This window comes from Chlorocebus sabaeus, chromosome 6, assembly GCF_047675955.1.
Source record: "Chlorocebus sabaeus isolate Y175 chromosome 6, mChlSab1.0.hap1, whole genome shotgun sequence".
In the NCBI taxonomy this organism is placed as follows: domain Eukaryota; kingdom Metazoa; phylum Chordata; class Mammalia; order Primates; family Cercopithecidae; genus Chlorocebus; species Chlorocebus sabaeus.
Window position 1 is genome coordinate 62267120 of NC_132909.1, and position 18057 is coordinate 62285176.

General features: G+C 59.2%; 1 protein-coding gene across 1 annotated transcript; it reads left to right on the top strand.

The window, feature by feature from the left end:
- Positions 1–64: 64 nt before the first annotated feature.
- C2CD4C (C2 calcium dependent domain containing 4C) lies at positions 65–9913 on the top strand. The gene is made up of 2 exons (XM_007994503.3): positions 65–7479; positions 8073–9913. Exon 2 carries the CDS (start codon positions 8113–8115, stop codon positions 9376–9378), a length of 1266 nt encoding a protein of 421 aa, XP_007992694.3. The 5' UTR covers positions 65–7479; positions 8073–8112; the 3' UTR covers positions 9379–9913.
- The last annotated feature ends 8144 nt before the right edge of the window (positions 9914–18057 follow it).

An 18057-nucleotide genomic window follows, 5' to 3' on the forward strand; every position in this document is an offset into this window, starting at 1 on the left:
ACCCAGGTGGAGAGCTGAGGGGGCTCAGAGGGACCACATGTGGCCTCCCTGAGGGCCTGGACTTGGAGAGAAGGGAGGCGGGGCTACGCGTGTGCCCATACCTGGCAGACTGTGGGGTGACCCTGTGCCCAGCAGCCCCCACATCTCTCTCGGTTACCTCTATTTTATCCAGGATAAAACACACTTCAGCTTCTCCATTAAACACTTCTCTCATCGCCTTGGAGACACCCTAGTTTATCACCCGAATGCCAAACCTGTCTTTCAACACAGCCCAGGACATCAGACAAGAGCCATTTGTTTTCTTCTCCAAGATGCCCCCAGCGTAGCCCTAGATGGCCGGGCTCTTCTGTTGTCCTAGCTTCTCTCCAAGACACCCCGTCAATGCCCCTGCTCTTCCCCGACGCCCCACATCATGCTCAAGCACCCCAACTCCATTCCTTAGACCTGCTGTCATATCTGAGCCTCTGGCTCCAAGAGACTCCCCCAACTCCTCCTCCCACCAACACAGCATCTTCCCAGGAGAGAGGTTCCCAGCTTGGCCACATCCCTGCAGACCCACGTCCGTCACGGCCGAGGATCTCTGGCTGCTTTCTCTGCAGGCCGCAGGCCCTACCCCTTCCCTGGGGGACAGATCTAGTAAGGGTGTGTGTGGGGAGAAAAAGTCACTCTGGTTTGTCCTTAACTAGGACTGGAGCTCTCCAAAGGCAAGCCCAAAAGGGGCTTCGATGACACGTCTCTTATTTCAGAGATGTGGAGACAGAGCCATGCATCCATCCTCCCATCTACATGTCTATCAGTAACCCACTCATCTACCATCCATCCATCCATCCATCCATCCATCCATCCAATATCATCCATCTATAAATCCATCAGTAACCCACTTATCTACCATCCATCCATCCATCCATCCATCCATCCATCCATCCATCGTATATCATCCATCTATAAATCCATCAGTAACCCATCCATCCATCCATCCATCCATCCATCCATCCATCCATCCATCCATTGTATATCATCCATCTATAAATCCATCAGTAACCCATCCATCCGTCCGTCCGTCCGTCCGTCCATCCATCCATCGTATATCATCCATCCATCCATCCATCCATCCATCCATCATATATCATCCATCTATAAATCCATCAGCAACTCATTCATCCATCCCCCATCTACACATCCATCAGTAACCCATTCATCCTCAATCTACACATCTATCAGTAATCCACGCATCCATCCCCCATCTGCACCTGCACATCCATCAGTAATCCACTCATCCATCCATCCATCTACACATCCATCAGTAATCCACTCATCCATCCCTCATCTACACATCCATCAGTAATCCACTTATCCCCCATCTACACATCCATCAGTAATCCACTCATCCATCCACCATCTACACATCCATCAGTAACCCACTCATCCATCCATCCATTCATCATACATCATCCATCTGTAAATCCATCAGTAATCCATCCATCCATCCATCCATCTACACATCCATCAGTAACCCACTCATCCATCCCTCATCTACACATCCATCAGTAATCCACTTATCCCCCATCTACACATCCATCAGTAATCCACTCATCCATCCACCGTCTACACATCCATCAGTAACCCACTCATCCATCCATCCATTCATCATACATCATCCATCTGTAAATCCATCAGTAATCCATCCATCCATCCATCCATCTACACATCCATCAGTAACCCACTCATCCATCCCTCATCTACACATCCATCAGTAACCCACTCATCCATCCCTCATCTGCACATCCATCAGTAATCCACCCATCCATCCACCATCTACACATCCATCAGTAATCCACCCATCCATCCACCATCTACACATCCATCAGTAACCCACTCATCCATCCCTCATCTACACATCCATCAGTAATCCACTTATCCCCCATCTACACATCCATCAGTAATCCACCCATCCATCCACCATCTACACATCCATCAGTAATCCACCCATCCATCCACCATCTACACATCCATCAGTAACCCACTCATCCATCCCTCATCTACACATCCATCAGTAATCCACTCATCCATCCACCATCTACACATCCATCAGTAATCCACTCATCCATCCACCATCTACACATCCATCAGTAATCCACTCATCCATCCACCATCTACACATCCATCAGTAATCCACCCATCCATCCACCATCTACACATCCATCAGTAATCCACTTATCCCCCATCTACACATCCATCAGTAATCCACTCATCCATCCACCATCTACACATCCATCAGTAATCCACCCATCCATCCACCATCTACACATCCATCAGTAATCCACCCATCCATCCACCATCTACACATCCATCAGTAACCCACTCATCCATCCCTCATCTACACATCCATCAGTAATCCACTTATCCCCCATCTACACATCCATCAGTAATCCACTCATCCATCCACCATCTACACATCAATCAGTAACCCACTCATCCATCCAACCATCCATCTACATATCCAACCATCCGTCCAGTCACCCATTCATCCCCCCATCTACACCCATCAGTAACCCAGCCATCCATCTATCCGTTCACCCACCTGGTCCCGCATCCATCTGCCTAAGCCTCCATCATTATTCCATCCATCCATTTTCCATATGTCCATCCATTCATCATCCATCCATCCACCTGTCTCTCTATCGCTCATCCATCGTCTCTTCCTTGTTCATTCCCTTCACTGCTCCATCCATCCACCCACCCACCATCTTTCAGCATGCTTCATTGAGTATCTTTTCTCTGCCAGGAGCTCTGGTAGGCAAACAGGATGCAATAGTGACCAAGACAGATCTGCCCTCATGGACATTAATCAGCAAATCAACACTCAACATACAATAACAACTGTGGAATGGGCATGGTGGCTCACGTCTGTAATCCCAGCACTTTGGGAGGCTGAGGCAGGTGGATCACCTGAGGTCAGGAGTTCGAGACCAGCCTGGCCAACATGTCAAAACCCCATGTCTACTGGAAATACAAAACTTAGCTGGGCATGGTGGCGGGCGCCTATAGTCCCAGCTACTTGGGAGGTTGAGGCAGGAGAATCACTTGCATCTGGGAGGCGGAGGTTGTGGTGAGTTGAGATCGCACCACTGCACTCCAGCTTGGAGGACAGAGCAAGACTCCATCTCAAACCAAACAAGCAAACAACTGTGGAAAGGAGTGCGTCCTGGAGCTTAGAGATCCCAGGAAATCCAGGAGGGTATCTTTGTGGGAACAACACAAGGACGGTGATTGGAGGGTGAATAGAGCTCTGGGCAGAGGAGACGGCGTGTGCAAAGGCCCTGTGGTGTGTTCAGTCAGCACATTCAGGGAGCAGAAGGGTGGCCAGTGTGGCCGAGGTGAGGTCAGAAGCAGGGTGAGGACACAGAGCTTGGGGGAGGCCTGGTGCCAGGAAGAGCTGCCAGGGGTCTTTGAAGCACAGGGGCGATAACATTCCCCCTGAGATTTCCCAGCAGGAAGTACACTGTTGGGAACAGGACAGGAATGGAGGGGAGGGCAAGGAGGAGGCCCTGGACCAGAGGAGTGTTGGGGACTAAGGAGTGTCCGATTCCTGAGATGCATAGGACAGAGAGAGTCTAAATGCACTTCATTCATTCATTCATTCATTCATTCATCGCCCTGGGCCCCGGGCCCGGGTTGCCCATCCACGCCCCACCTCCGTCTGTCCTCTTCCAAGTCCCTGTGTAAATAGAAACTGGCACCTGCTGGGACATGAGCCAAGAGCAGCATGAACTCTGGGTGCTGAAACTCCCCGCTTTACGGATGAGGAGACGGAGGCTTGGAGAGGTGAGGTGACCTCCGAGACCATCCCACCGGGAGGTGGTGAAGCTGGTTTTGGGGGGCCACCATTTCCCAATCCTGTGTTCTGGGCTGGAAGAGTCTGGGTGCCCACACCTGTCTCCTACCCCTTCCTACCTTTGTACTTCCAATAACTGGAGTAATTAAGTCAGTAATCCATTCCTCGGGAGGCTGAGCCTGGAGTGGGAGGCAGGAGAACCCTGGGTCACATTCAACCTCTGAATAGCGCGAGCCTGGATGAGTCGTTTCCTTCCCCGAGTCGCACTCAGTCCCCTGCACGAGGGACCAGGATGCCCCGGGTATCAGCTAGTATTAACTGAGCACCCCCCTGCCTGTGGCAGGCCTGGAGGTCAGCCAGTTCCGTGTGCTCCCCGAGGCATCGGGCTACTCTGCTGTGCCTCAGTGTCCCTATCTGGAAACTGGCGATGATGGCCTCCAGGGCCCCTTGACTGGGCTAACCTGTGATGCACGAAGCAGCCGGGTCCCTCCTGGGAGCTCACAGACAGTCCTGCTCCTGGGATTGCTTTATTATTACACTGTCCCCTCCCTTTCCTGATGCTCCCAGGATAAGTCTTCAAGCTGCACAGGTACCCAGTGGCCTCCTCAGCATTGGAGTTCGGATTGTAGGCTCCCCCCCTTTTTTTTAAACCATCCCCCCGTACATCCTCCAAGCCTGTTATCTTGGAGGCCACTGTGGGCCAGCCTTGGATTCAGGCCTGGCTCTGGGAAGCCCCAGGTCCCTACTGGGGCCCCCACCTGTGGGGATGGAGCACCAAAGCCATCCAGCATGAGGTGCCACGACTCAGGGCCGAGAGGGGCTGGGCGATACCACCTGGGCCCCCTCCTCCAGCTCGAGCCTCCCGGTCTCCGATTCCTGGAGGGCTGCAGCGAGGCTGCTGCAGATGGAGGCAGAAGGTTCTGTTGACCAGGAGAGGCTCCTGTTTACTCACCGATTGCACAGAGCTGAGCAGCCGGAAGGCCCCGGCCTGCCTGCCCCTGCCCCACCCAGGGTGGGGCCTGCATCTGTCCACAGGGCAGGTGTTAGGACCCATCCCAGGTACTTTTCAGGCCTCTGTTTCCACAGCCCCCAGATGGGATGGGGTGGGCTTCTGGTTGACCAGGCTGTGGTGGGGTCAGAGCTCTGGGGTGCACCGTGAGGTCTGGGCCAGCTCCCCCTGGCTGAGACCCTTTCCTCACCTGCAGAAGCGTCTGAGGAAGATGGTGACTGACACCTGCCTCGCACACTTGGTGGGGTGGCTGTAGGCACATCGTGATCTGTTGAACCCTCCCTCCAAGGCTGTGATGCCCTGGGCTGCTGAAGAGGTGGAGGTCTGGATGCTTGTCAGCGTCACACAGGGGGAAGTGTTGGCGCCAGGATTCAAGCCCTGATTGACCAGCTCTGGATTTGTGTCCTTAGCACAGAAACGGGCGTAGTGTAAACTCTGCCTCATCCCCCAACCCAGCTGGGAGGACAGAGTCTGCCCCCACCTGGGCTGGGCAGGGGTGCTGGAGAGTGAACCCCCAACACTTGGGGCTGGCCTGATGTCAGGAGACCGGTCACTGCCACTTCCTCGGGGCCACGCTGTCCCCTTCCCTCCCCGGGCCCTGCTGTCTTTGTCTGCAATTGAGGAGGGTGACTCTGTGGCTCCTGAGGCCCCCTCCCCTAGGGCCTGCCGAAGGAGCACTGTTCCCGGGCCATTGTGGTGATGCTATTCGCCCATTTGTTTGGCAAATGTTTATTGGAGACATGGCTGGCCTGGGCTTTGGGGACACCACAGGGACAGGACCTCCAGGACCCTCCTCCTGGCTCGGGCCCAGCAAGGGTGGTGGACAGACCCTCAGGACCCTCCTCCTGGCTTGGGCCCAGCAGGGGTGGTGAACAGACCTCCAGGATCGGGGCCCAGCAGGGGCAGTGGACAGACCCCCAGGACCCTCCTCCCGGCTTGGGCCCAGCAGGGCCGGTGGACAGCAGCTCGAGAGTGTTCTTCGTGGCCGGAGCTGGGGTTCGGGGGCCCTGCCAGGCTGCGGTGAAGGGGAGAATTTCTCGGTGTCTGCCTCCCTGTCAGACTTCAGGGCTGTGTTATGGTTGCCCCAGCACAAAGTGGGGGCTCATCAACGCTTTTTGGGTGAACAAAAGTGGGGACTCATCAACGCTTGCTGGGTGAACAAAGCTGAGATGGGGTCACAGCTCCCCTGGGTTTCACTTTACTCCTCTGGATGGCAGGACTCTAACCCCTCACTTCAAGGCTACGTGGAGAGTGGGGAGGCCCCAGCCCAGCTCCCTCGCCCTCCTGGACCCCTCTTGTACCACTGTGGCAGTAGCCGCTCCTCCCAGCTTGGGCCACGTCCAGACTTGGGGACATTCCCAGAACGCAGGAGGCTCCTGGACAATCAATAATCCAATAAAGCGCCAGGCGTCTGCCGGCTCCCGGTTGGTCCTGGTATTATGTTATCTTGCTGGCTCCATACACATGGAGGCTGGGAACTGCTCAGGTCGGTTCCAGAAGAGGAAACTGAGGCAGGGAGGGAGGGAAAGAAGGAAGCAGTGAAGGCCGGGACTGGCAGATCACATCAGCGACTGGCAGGAGGGGGGTCGGGGCCTCAGGAAGGGGGACCCTGTGGTCTCGGGAACGACCAGGAAACCTGGGACCTGGTCTTGCCCCCTCTGGGTTTTTCCATCCGTGAATCACACGGATGTGCCTTTTCCCTTCGCCCGGTGCCTCACACTTCCCTGCTGTGTTCCTGATCCAGGAGTCACCATCCCTACAGTTCTGAGCCGCACCTGTGTGCTCTGTGGGCATCCTGCCCCTGCATCACCAGGGCCGGGGCCACCTCCCTCCGTCCCGGCTGTGTCCCGGGTGGCCGGGTCACTGTTCAGCATCAAGCGGGTGCTCAGTAAACGTTTGTCCGTGAAATGAAGGAGCAGCTACCTCCCAGGCTTCTTGGGGGGCTGCTGAGAGGTTGCCCGTTTAGTGAGACCAGCTGTTCCAGCTGCTCGGTCCTTGTTTCTGGAAGGAAACCCCCCCCACTTCCTCATCCACAAATTGGGAATTGCATGAGGACCTGCGTACTGGGTTGTGTGAGAGTCAGAGACCCGCCAGGGAGAAAACGCTCTATCACAAACCCAGCCGCATTTATTACTGTTGCCGTCATTTAATTCGTCGTCGTTGGTCGGGAAAGCTCCTCGCCGGCAGCGAGTAGGGGGCCTGGGGTCCTCTTCAGATGTGCGGAGGCAGGGGCTTGGGGTTGGGGGTCCGGCTCCCCGGAATCTGCGGGCGTGAGCGCCAGGAGTGGCCATCAGCCAACCGCGACCACCTGCTGGTCGCCCACCGGCCTCCCGTCAGCCCCCGGGTCCTGGCGAGGCTCCTCCCTGCCACCGGCCTCGGGGGGCTGCGGGGAGACGCCCCCCACGCCGTCCCTGGAGGGCGGAGCGAGGCGGGGGCGCGGGCGGCCGTACTAGGAGGAATACGGCGGCGGCGCTGGGCGGTTTCCCGCCGCGGGTGAATGAGTCCGACTGCGCTGCCGCCGCCGCCCGCATCGAAGCTCCGGCCGCGTCCCCCGCGCCAGCCCCGGGAGCCTGCGTGCCGAGACCCCTGCGTGTCTGCGGACAGACCCCCAGCCTCGGGCCGCCACCCCGGGCAGGTGAGTCCCGCGACCCCGCGCGGCCTGCGGGCATGGCCAGGACCCCACCCCCACCCCCACCCCGGGCGGAGTCGCGGGAGGGCGGGGGGGACACCGGGAGTCACTCACTGCGCTCTCGGCCCCGGACCGCGGCCCCTCCCTCCCCCCCCCCCGAACGCCGGGCCCTGCGGTCCCGGGAGAAGCCACAGGTGGGAGGGAGCTGGGGGGGCGGAGCTGGGACACCCCGGGGGCCACCCACAGCCGCGTCTTCCCTTAGGACTGAGCGCGGAACCCTCAGAACCAGCGCCGAGAGGCTCCAACCAGAGCAGGGGCGGGAGGGGGGCCGGTCTCCCCTGGGAGCGCCCCAGAGTCAGCGCGGCCCCCACGGCCCCGGGCTTGGGTGCTTGGGAGTGAAGCGGGATCCCTCCGGAAAACGGAGGGGGGACCCGCCTCACTCCTGTCTTGGGCCGCAGCGCCCGGGCGGGACGCCCCCAGAGGACCCCCGCACCCCCGCCCTACCCACAGGGCCCTGCCAGGTGGCCCCACGGGGAACAGGTGCCCAGGGCCCTCTGCCAGCCGCCCCTGCTGCTCCTGACCCCTGCTTCTCTTCCCAGACGCTGCAGCCCCTGTCCTGGCCTCTTGCCTGCCGCCCCCATGAGAAAAACCAACATGTGGTTCTTGGAGCGGCTTCGGGGGTCTGGGGAGAACGGTGCTGCCCGGGGCGCGGGGAGTGAGGCGGGGGACAAGGCCTCCAAGGGGCCCCTCTACAGCAATGTGCTGACGCCGGACAAGATCCCCGACTTTTTCATCCCCCCCAAGCTGCCCTCGGGCCCCTTGGAGGGCGAGGGACAGGCCGCGCTGGGCCCGTCCACGTCAGAACAGAACCTGGCCTCCGCGACCCCCCGCCAGACCCCACGGAGCCCCCGGCTGCCTGCCAAGCTGGCAGCCGAGAGCAAGAACCTGCTGAAGGCAGCCACCCGGCACGTGATCCAGATCGAGAGTGCTGAGGAGTGGCCGCCTGAGGAGGCCACTGACACCGACCCCCAGGCCCAGGGCGCCATGTCCCTGCCCTCGGTCCCCAAGGCCCAGACGTCCTACGGCTTCACCACGCTGGCCGAGAGCCCCCACACTAGACGCAAGGAGTCTCTGTTCCACAGTGAGCACGGGGCCCTGGCCCAGGTGGGCTCCCTGGGTGCCGGGCGCCGCCGGGCAGCTGCCAAGGCCAACGGGGGTGACGGGGGCCCCAGGGAGGCTGGTGGGGCCCTCATGAGCCCCGGCCGCTACTTCAGTGGCGGGGAGAGCGACACGGGGTCCTCGGCCGAGTCCTCTCCCTTCGGGTCCCCTCTGCTCTCCCGCTCGGTGTCACTGCTCAAAGGCTTCGCCCAGGACAGCCAGGCCAAGGTGAGCCAGCTCCGGCACTCGGTGGGCCGCCACGGCTCCCTGTCGGCTGACGACAGCACTCCAGACACCAGCCCCGGGAGCCGGCGCCGCCTGACCCGCCGGGCACCCCTGGAACCTGGCCCCGAGTCGGGCCAGGCACGTGGAGAGCACACGGTCCCCGTGGGCCCTCGGGGCAGCGTGCGGCTGCTGGCGGAGTATGAGGCAGGCCAGGCCCGCCTCCGGGTGCGCCTGCTGGCCGCTGAGGGCCTCTACGACCGCTTGTACGATGCCCGAGGCATCAACTGCTGCGTCGGCCTGTGCCTGGTGCCCGGCAAGCTGCAGAAGCAGCGCAGCACCATCATCAAGAACAGCCGCCACCCGGTCTTCAACGAGGATTTCTTCTTCGACGGCCTGGGGCCGGCCAGCGTCCGGAAGCTGGCCCTCAGGATCAAGGTGGTGAACAAGGGCAGCAGCCTCAAGCGGGACACGCTGCTCGGGGAGAAGGAGCTGCCCCTGACCTCCCTGCTCCCCTTCCTGTAGAGCGGGGACCTGCTCGGGTGCAGAGGGCAGACCCCCGTCTCTCCTCCACACCGGGTCCTGGCGGGCAGGTCTGCTGGCTTGGGCTGGGGCTGGGCGGGGAGGGGCTCACACTCAGGCTGGGCCGGGCCCTGATGGTGCAGCTGACGTGGGTTTCCTGGGTCACCCGATGCTGACTGGAGTATTATTTTTCATGAATTAATTTCTTTGGAGGAGGAGGAGGAGAGGGGGCCTCAGGGGAAGAGAAAGGGCCACTTCGTGAGGCCCCTCCACATTGCCTCGCCCCTTTCACGCAGAGTTCCAGCAGGAGGTTCTCAGGGGTCCAGGAATCCGTGCAAGTGACAAGGCAGGGCCGTGGACGGGGAGGTCACAAGTCCCGGAGCCCACAGTCTCCTTCACTGCACGCGTGTCTTCCTCCCCTGCAGCCTGCCGCCATCCAGTTCCCACCCTGCAGAGAGCAGGGCCTCACGGCAACACCAGGCCCAGGTCCAGGCCCAGACTCTGCCCGAGATGCTCCCTCCAGGGGTCAGGCTGTCTCTGGGAGACCCCAGCTTCCCAGGTTCCAGTGGTGAGCGGGACCAGGCCACGGTGCCTTGCCGAGGGTGGGCGCAGAGGGAGCAGCTGCTGCCACAGTCAGAGCAGAGGAGGTCTTGGCAGAGGTCCGCTGGGAGGAAACGGCTCTGCTGTCCTGCGTTCCTCCGACACAGCTGACACTTGCTTTTTGGGTGCAGGCCTGTCTGGCCAGTTCCACTGTGGTGTTGGAGGGTCTTGCTCAGAGATGCCCAGAGAGCAGCCCTGTGGTCCATCCCTCCGCGCTGGGGGCTGCCACCCGTCGCTCTTTTGTCCAGCGTCTGCGGCTGGGAGCGACACGCGGTGACTGACGGCCGTGGCTTTGACGCCGTGTGTAAATAGGCTGTGGCTACGGCGGGTGGGTCAGAGCCCAGGAGGCAGCTGGGGGGACCCGGCTGTGGCCTTTCATGCTGCTCGGTGGCCGCAAGGCTTCCATTGTGTGGTTATGTGGGTCCTTGAATGATTTGGGGGGCGGTTTCCAGCTCACAATGATGCAGAAAAGACTCAAAGCAGGGGCCAGGCCAGGGCAGTGCCTGTGCCTCTCCTGCTGCTGGTGGGCACGGGGAACCAGGGCACATCTGTGGCATCCCAGGACGTCCCTCATCAGCCCGTTTGCTGCACGTTGTTCCTCTTGACCAGGGAAGGGTGGAGGAGCTGCTTCCCAGGACTGGAGGAGCAGCCGGGCCCCTGCTGCACGTTTGGTGGGACACACCTGTGAGCCCTCCAGAGAGACAGTGCAGGGCCCTTGGGGCTGGGCCCCTTCTGAGCCTGGTGTTGCAGGTGCTCTGCTCTCTCTGGAAGCCAGGGCACCCAGGGCGGGGGCTCCTCAGGCCGGGGAGGCGGGGAGGGTGCCCTGCATGGAGAGAGACGCTCCCCGCCTTCTCTGATGCTCACCCCTCCCAGGCCCTGTTCTCTCTGGGGTCCCCCGTTTAATAGCCCCTGCATTGTTTGATATCTTAGTGTCTGAGGTTGACTGTGGGTAAATCTGTAAGACACTCCCCAAGCGTGTTTGTTTATAAAAGCTGTTTATAGTGCAATAAAGGTGTTTCAGGAATACGGGGGTGGAGGCTGGCTTGCCTGGCTGTTTAATAACGAGAGAGCTCTGCCGTGAACTCCAGGGAGGCGGTGGAGAGGGTTCCAGATCAGTGAGGTCCTTTCCACCGACGTTCAGAATGCCCTCCACATTCTGCCCCGGGTGGAGGCAGGCAGGGGGCAGGAGCCCAGTCCCTGATAAACCACCGCTCCCTTGGAGCAGCAGGTCTGGGTGCCGCTCCACGATTCCAGCTCTGTGACTGCACCCATGTGAGGAAACAGGACTCTGACCCCACACGGTGCCTACAGGGTGGGTCCCAGCTCCACCCAGAACCTTCAGACAGGACCCCATCTCCACATACCCCCACCAGACACCGACCCGTCTCCCCTGACACCCCTCAGGACAGGACCCTATCTGCACAGACCCCTCAGGTCAGGGCCCCATCCCCCCTCAGACCCCTCAGGACAGGGCCCCGTCCCTCCCCAGATCCCACGGGACAGGACCCCATCCCCCTCAGACCCCTCGGGACAGGAACCCATCTCCACAGACCCCTTAGGACAGGGCCCCGTCCCGCCCCCCAGATCCCACGGGACAGGACCCCGTCCCCCTCAGACCCCTTGGGACAGGACCCTGTCTCCCCCAGACCCCTCAGGATGGAACCCGTCCCCCCCGACCCCTCAGGACGGGACCCCCCTCCCCCCTCAGACCCCTCAGGATGGGGCCCCATCCCCCCCGACCCCTCAGGACAGGGCCCCCCTCCCCCCTCAGACCCCTCAGGACGGGACCCCATCCCCCCCGACCCCTCAGGACGGGGCCCCGTCCCCCCTCAGACCCCTCAGGACGGGGCCCATCTCCATGTCTGAGCCCAGGCTGGGCTTTGTCTCTGCTGCTGCCCGTGGGCCCCAGAGGTCTCTGCCATCTCAAATCCACCAGGAGCTTTTGGGATTGGGGTTCTGCGCAGCCCCGCCTCCTGACAGTGGCCTGAGGAGCTGCACTAAGGAGTCCCGGTCAGGGCCTGGGATGGGTTGACAGGGCTACGGGCGCCTGGTACCCTCTTCAGCCCCAGCCACTCATCCCTAGGCTGCGTGTGTGTGCGTGCCAGGTAGGTGCACATACGTAGCCATGTGCTTCTGCACGTATGTGCAATGTGACTGCGTGTGTGCCCATGTTACTGTGTCATCTGTTCAGTGTAACAGTGCCCCGTGACCAGGTGAGTGCCTGCAAGCACTCGAGTGTCGCTCCCTGTGTGCTGGTGTGTGCACGTGTAAGCACGTGAGCTGTGTATGCATGTGTAACTGTGTGCACTTGTGTGTGCCTGTGTCAGTGCGTGTGTGCTGGCATGTACATGTGCAAGCATGTGATCTGTGTATGCATGTGTAACCCTGTGTGCGCTTGTGTGTGCCTGCGTCACTGCTGGTGTGCACTTGTGTATGCGTCTGTGTGTGCTGATGTCTGGGAGCTGCGGCTGCCCATGCCGTCCCTGCTCCACTTCTAAGTGGGCACCACCCAGGGACGCCGCACCTGCGTGGTGTCTCACCCTGCCTCAGGTCTTGGCTCACTGCCCTTCAGGTCAGCCCCCACCCCAGAGGAGTCAGATGCCCTTGTTCACTCCTGGCTGTGGTCGTTTGCTGCCTTGTGATACTGATCCTGAGCAGAGTGAATCTACTGTTAGGGCCTCCAGCGTCCCTGGCGCCGCAGAGCGCTCGGTCCCAGTGGGTGCTGTGCAGTGAAGGAGGCAGGCACACCTGCCAGCAGTCTCTCCTTCCAGTGTGGCAGCCATCCTGAGTCTCCCGACCCTCAGGAAGGCCATGGGCACCACAGGCGGGGGGGGGGGGCAGCCTGTTTGGTGCAAATTACATAAAGATGCCCCTTCTTCAGCGTGGAGCCATCATAGGGAACAACAGAGCCAAGAGATGAGCAGTCAGAAGCCTGGAGACATTGTGGACACCTGGATCCAGCTATGCCTGAAGTCCATAACAGCGCACCACTTCAGAGGGTGGGCCAGTAAAGTCCCTTCTTTGCTCAAGCCGGCTTGATTCAGGTTGTATTGTTTTGTTTTGTTTTGTTTGTTTGCTTTTTGCAGATGGAGGTTTGCTCTGTTTTCTGGGCTGCAGTACAGTGGTGCAATGTGGGCTCTCTGCAGCCTCTGCCTTCTGGGTTCAAGCAATTCTCCTGCCTCAGCCTCCCAAGTAGCTGAGATGACAGGCGCCTGCCACCATGCTCGGCTAGTTTTTTGTATTTTTAGTAGAGACAGGGTTTCGCCAAGTTGGCCAGGCTCGTCTCAAACTCCTGACCTCAGGTGATCCACCCACCTCGGCCTCCCCAAGTGCTGGGATTACAGGCGTCAGCTAGCACGTCCGGCTGATTCATTTTTTAAGTTGACAGCCAGAGAACACTGATCCAGTGGGTGTCCCATCCCAGGAGGAGGAGTAACACCTTCCCAGGGCCCCTGCCTTGTGGCATCTCCTCTCTGGGGCCTTGAAACCCTGATATGTGTGGGGAGCTAGCAGGGCGAGCTTCAAGCCCCACCTTCCACTTGGGGTGCTGCCAGGGCCAGCCGCGTGGCTTCTCTGGGTCTCAGGCTCCCCAGGCCGAAGGCTCTGTCTGTGATGAGCCCTGGCGGCTTGTGTGTGGTAGAGCTCAGTCCACAGGCTCACCAGGCGGAAGCCGGCACAAAATAGCGACGATAATTAATATAATCACATCAGAGCCGTAATTACTGGCGGCCTCAGGCCCACCCAGGCGGGGGCTCCCTCGGCCTCTCTCTGCTGCACCCACCGCCCCAGTGCCGGATTCAATTAAGCTTCTGTTTTCTTCTCGGCTCCTGGGGGTAGGAGGGAGGGCTGCCCATGGCCAGTTCTGCCGACAAGAGGAGAAAAATGACTTCAATAAAAAGGAGGAGGCGTGAGCGACCCGCGCACATGCCCCTCCCCACGAGGGCGGCGATTCCCGCGGGCCGGCACTGAGCCCGGGCTCCACGGGCGACCACAGGCAGGCGACCCGGTGCCTGTGCCTCAGTTTACTCTACTGTAGAGTGACGTGGTCCCAGAGCCGCCCTCCAGGGTCACACACAGGGCAGGGCCTGTTGATTAAGCCCATCGTGGGTGAGTGGGTGGGAGGACCCGCTGAATCCTCACCAAGACGCTGCCAACTGCCGTCCACAGATGGAAACACCGAGGCACAGAAGGCAAAGGGGCCTGCGCACACCTCCCAGCTGGCAAGACGGGAATTCGGACCAGGGCTGGACCCACGCTGCCCTTCCCGGGTGGGATTGGATGCCCTCTAGCATGGCCGGCCCCTACCTGCCGGCTGAGAGGGCGACAAGGCCTGAGAGGGCCCCAGGGCCGCGTGGCCCCACATGGGGTGTGGAGCGGTGCTCTGCCAGCCATGGGTCAGAATCCTGACAAGTCCCTCTGTTCTCTGTGACTCAGTTTCCCCTCTGCAGTGCCCTGTACCCTCCCTGCCTGCTGGTGGGGCTGGGGTGAGCGCTGGCCCAGCACCTGTGGCACCCAGTCCTGGTCACCAGGTGAGCCCGGCTGCAGCGCCACGGATGGGACCCGCACCTTCCCCCGTGTGGTGAGGAATCCTCTTGTGCAGAGTGAGGTCTGGGCTTTGCCTTGCCTTTGGGAGGTGATTTCTGCCCTGCCTGAGAGGAGCATCCTGGTCCAGGGTAGGGAGGGCCACACCAGCAACACCAACCGTGGGACTTGGGTCCCACAGCGCCAGACACCCTGGAGCTTGAGGGCAACCCTGTGGCAAGCAGCCAATCGATCAATCAAGCCCCCACGAGGGAGTCATGTAAAGCTCTGGGCGTGTTGTCTGCACACCGTGAGGGGTCATATGTGTTGTCTGCACACCGTGAGGGTCATACATGTTGTCTGCACACCGTGAGGGTCATACGTGTTGTCTGCACACAGTGAGGGATCATACGTGTTGTCCGCACACGGTGAGTGATCATACATGTCTGCACACGGTGAGGGTCATACATGTTGTCTGCACACGGTGAGGGTCACACTGTTGTCTGCACACGGTGAGGGTCACACTGTTGGCTGCACATGGTGAGCAGTCATATGTGTTGGCTGTTCCTCTCTCCTTTGGCAAATGTGGACTGAGAGCTGGTGTGCCTCATGCTCGTGTCGGGGATACCACAGCTCCAGGGTGTCCCTGAGATAATGTTCCCGGCCCCGCGCTCTCCAGAGCCGGACTCTCCCCATGGGCAGTGGCCTCCGGGCCCATCCCCTCCAGATGGCTCCAAGCAATAGCAAGTGGCCGTGGGTGGCTTCCAAGCCCAGGCCATGAAAAGGAGGTGGCCCAGGGAGGCAGGTGCAGCTGGCAGCCCACGCAGGCCCCAGCCTCCTGGTCTCAGAGCAGACTCCCGGATGTCGTGGAGCAGGGCACCGTCCCTGGTCTGCCCGAGTTCCTGACTGAGGCTGTTTGTCGTCGACAAGCGTTGAGGTGGGTGCCTAGTCTGAGTCCCGCAAGCTTGCCCTTGGAGGACTTCCTGGAAGAGGAGGCCAGAGGACAACAGGGTTGTGAAACTGCAGAGCAGAAGGACTTGGCCCCAAAACTTCTAGAGGCCTGTGGGTCACAGAGGGGGACTGTAAGAGGAGTGTGGACTTTATCCTGGGGGCAAAGGGCTTGGACGAATGTTTCAGAATGACTTGAAGTGTTTGGAAGGAAGGGGCACGGCCGGGGAGCACAGAAGCCAACGGGAGGGCAGGGCACTGGTGCTGGGTCTGGATGGGAGAGGCAGATGCCTGGCACCAGGGTGAGCAGAGAGGAGCAAGACACATTTGGAAGAGACTGAGGCTGCAAAGCTTCCGGGATGTGCGAGGACTGGATGTTTGGGATGGTGGACGGGGGCGGGGGGCCTGCTGAGTCCTGTCTGTCAGCGCGCTCACCTACCAGCCAGCCCAGGAGCCTCTGCCTTCCAAACGCACCGGGAACTTTCTCAGCAAGCAGGTGGAGCCGCTGCACACGGCAGCACATCGCCTCTCTGCCACCCTTGGTGGAACACACGGGGCAGCCCAGGCAGGAGGAATTCCAGAGCGGCCAACGTGAGCCTATCTGCTGCCAGCAGTGGAAGTCAGGATGGGCCCCCGGGGCAGGGACCAGGAGGGATGAGGGGCCCCTGGGGGCTGTCACGGTTGGTGTTTCCGTCGGGGCGGGGGCTGCTATGGTGAGTTTATTTATAAATGTTCACTGAGCTCACCAGGACCGAGCATTCAGAACACACAAACTTTTCCTACAACTCGGCGACAAAATGACAGACAACCCCATTAAAAAATGGGCAAAAGACGAGGCGCGGTGGCTCGAGCCTGTAATCCCAGCACTGTGGGAGGCCGAGACGGGCGGATCACGAGGTCAGGAGATCGAGACCATCCTGGCTAACACGGTGAAACCCCGTCTCTACTAAAAAAAAATACAAAAAACTAGCCGGGCAAGGTGGCGGCGCCTGTAGTCCCAGCTACTCGGGAGGCTGAGGCAGGAGACTGGCGTGAACCCGGGAGGCGGAGCTTGCAGTGAGCTGAGATCCGGCCACTGCACTCCAGCCTGGGTGACAGAGCCAGACTCCGTCTCAAAAAAAAAAAAAAAAAAAAAAAAAAATGGGCAAAAGACGAGGCGCGGTGGCTCGAGCCTGTAATCCCAGCACTTTGGGAGGCCGAGACGGGCGGATCACAAGGTCAGGAGATCGAGACCCTCCTGACTAACAAGATGAAACCCCGTCTCTACTAAAAAAAAATACAAAAAACTAGCCGGGCGCGGTGGCGGCGCCTGTAGTCCCAGCTACTCGGGAGGCTGAGGCAGGAGAATGGCGTGAACCCGGGAGGCGGAGCTTGCAGTGAGCTGAGATCCGGCCACTGCACTCCAGCCTGGGCGACAGAGCAAGACTCCGTCTCAAAAAAAAAAAAAAAAAAAAAAAAAAAAGGGCAAAAGACTTCAATGGGCATTTATTAGAAGAAGACACACAAATGGCCAACAAGCACACGAAAACATGCTAGGCATCCTTTGTCATTGCCGAGATGCAAATCGAAACTAAAATGAGATACCACTTCCCACCTACTAGGAGAGCTGTAATCAAGAATATGGAAAATAACGAGTGCCGGTGGCTGTGGAGAAACAGGGCCTCTACACACTGCTGACGGGGCTGTAACGTGGTGTAGCCGCCGTGGCAAACAGTCTGCCAGTCCCTCAAAAAGGTAAACGCAGAAGTTCCACAGGGCCCAGCAATTCCACTCCTGAGCGCGCCCGAAAGAATTGAAAACTGTCACTCAAACACACACTGGTGTGTTAATGTTTGTAACAGCTCTATTTACATCATTGAAAACATAGAAACAGGCCGGGCGCGGTGGCTCAAGCCTGTAATCCCAGCACTTTGGGAGGCCGAGACGGGCGGATCACGAGGTCAGGAGTTCGAGACCATCCTGGCTAACATGGTGAAACCCCGTCTCTACTAAAAAATACAAAAAACTAGCCGGGCGAGGTGGCAGGCGCCTGTAGTCCCAGCTACTCGGGAGGCTGAGGCAGGAGAATGGCGGGAACCCGGGAGGCGGAGCTTGCAGTGAGCTGAGATCCGGCCACTGCACTCCAGCCTGGGCCATACAGCGAGACTCCGTTTCAAAAAAAAAAAAAGAAAACATAGAAACAGCCCAAATGTCCATCGACAGAGAGAGATTAACCACCATGTGGCATATTCGTACACTGGAATAGTACTCAATCACACACAAAATGGAGCATGGCCTTGAAACATGACACTCAGTGAAAAAACTCAGGCACAAAAGGACGCATATTGTCTGCTTATATTTATATGAGATGTCAAATACAGGTAAATCCAGAGGATTTCTTTTTGAGATAAGAAGAATGTTTTGGGGAGCTAGACAAAGTGGCTTGCACCTACAATCCTAACAACGTTGAGAGGCTGAGGCAGGAGGATCCCTTGAGCCCAGGAATTGGAGGCTGCGGTGAGCTGTGAATATGCCACTGCACTCCAGCCTGGACCAAAAAGCAAGACCTCAACAATTTATTTTAAAAAAATGTTTTGGAGCTTAATAGAAGTTACAGTTGCACAACATCGTGAA